Source organism: Solanum lycopersicum, chromosome 1 (genome assembly GCF_036512215.1).
Source record: "Solanum lycopersicum chromosome 1, SLM_r2.1".
Taxonomy (NCBI): domain Eukaryota; kingdom Viridiplantae; phylum Streptophyta; class Magnoliopsida; order Solanales; family Solanaceae; genus Solanum; species Solanum lycopersicum.
In genome coordinates, this window is record NC_090800.1 from 50,424,111 (window position 1) to 50,425,383 (window position 1,273).

The following is a 1,273-nucleotide window of genomic DNA, read 5'->3' on the forward strand; positions in this document are numbered from 1 at the left end:
TAAATAAAATAATAATTTTAAAGACAACATATACAAAAATCAATGTAATATCTTGTTCTGTTCTCTCCTCAATCAATTAAGTTCATGTTGTGGTGTAGGTGTTGCTCTACAACCACCATCAACCAGCAAAATTTAGATGTGATTTATCCTACTCTTCTACTTTCACTATGAGAAGAACAAGTAAGTTCTCTTTTTTAAATTATGTATGATATTTAATGGATTTAAATTAATAATGTTAGGTAGTCCTACGAAACATTATTTACTTTGTTTTGAGATGAAATCCTTCCTTAAATAATGGAGTACCAAGAGCAAAAGTGGGGTTGGGAACACACTTGGCTGAATTATTGCCCTCAACATAACCGGTGGTAATGGAGATGTAACAAACATTTATTCTATGGCTTCTAATAGGAGATTTTTTAGTTAATTATTTCCTAAATTACCGATGATTCTTTTTCTTACTTATGGAATTAAAAAGTATATAGTAGTGTTGGAAGGATGTACACGTAAAAAATCAAGGTTAATTTTTCTATAAATAGCTACATCAATCTGCATCGAACAAATCACTAAAATTAGAAAAAATGTCAGGAATAATGCACAAGATAGAGGAGAAACTCCACATGGGAGAACACAAGGATGATGAAGATAAGAGGAAGGAAAAGGGTGAGAAAAAGGAGAAAGGTGAGGGGCACAGGGAGAAGAGCAAAGAGAAGCATCATGGGGAAGATCATAAGGATGGAGAGGAGAAGAAAAAGAAGAAGAAGAAGAAGGATAAGAAGCATGGCAATGGTAGCAGCAGTAGCAGTGGAAGCGACAGTGATTAGATCTCATCTATATATTACTCCTTAATTTGCTCCTACCTATATTTCAGTTTTTCATTCTGGACTTCATTCCTCTAATAATCCTTCTTATATGATCATAATATGAAAAATCGATCTAATGATTTAGATTTCAATATTTAAATAGGCGTGATTCATTTCATTTCAATACAAAATGAAAGGTTTTTATTTATCTATGCACAAAAATATGTCATTTTGGGTTGATCATATTTAATGGATGTGGATGAGTGCTGCTATCTGGTGTTATGCTGCCATTATCAAGACACATGAACTTTTTTATATCATTGTTATTATCATTATTATTTTAAAAAATTGAATTTCAAATTGTCGCTTGATGCCCTTCATAACTTATGTTAAACAAGAATAAAATTGTAATCAGACAAACATATTGTCTAAGAGAATAAGGATCATATATAACATATAATCAAATCATATCA

The 1,273-nt window shown here is 31.2% G+C and overlaps 1 protein-coding gene across 1 annotated transcript; it reads left to right on the forward strand.

The window, feature by feature from the left end:
* The first annotated feature begins 445 nt into the window (after positions 1 to 445).
* LOC101263052 (protein SRC1-like) lies at positions 446 to 1,008 on the forward strand. Its single transcript, XM_004229013.5, has one exon. It carries the CDS (start codon positions 579 to 581, stop codon positions 819 to 821), a length of 243 nt encoding a protein of 80 aa, XP_004229061.1. The 5' UTR covers positions 446 to 578; the 3' UTR covers positions 822 to 1,008.
* Positions 1,009 to 1,273: the final 265 nt, after the last annotated feature.

What these genes read in the sequence shown, in the direction of transcription:
- LOC101263052 (XM_004229013.5), top strand. Translation starts at nt 579, where the DNA reads ATGTCAGGAATAATGCACAAGATAGAGGAGAAACTCCACATGGGAGAA.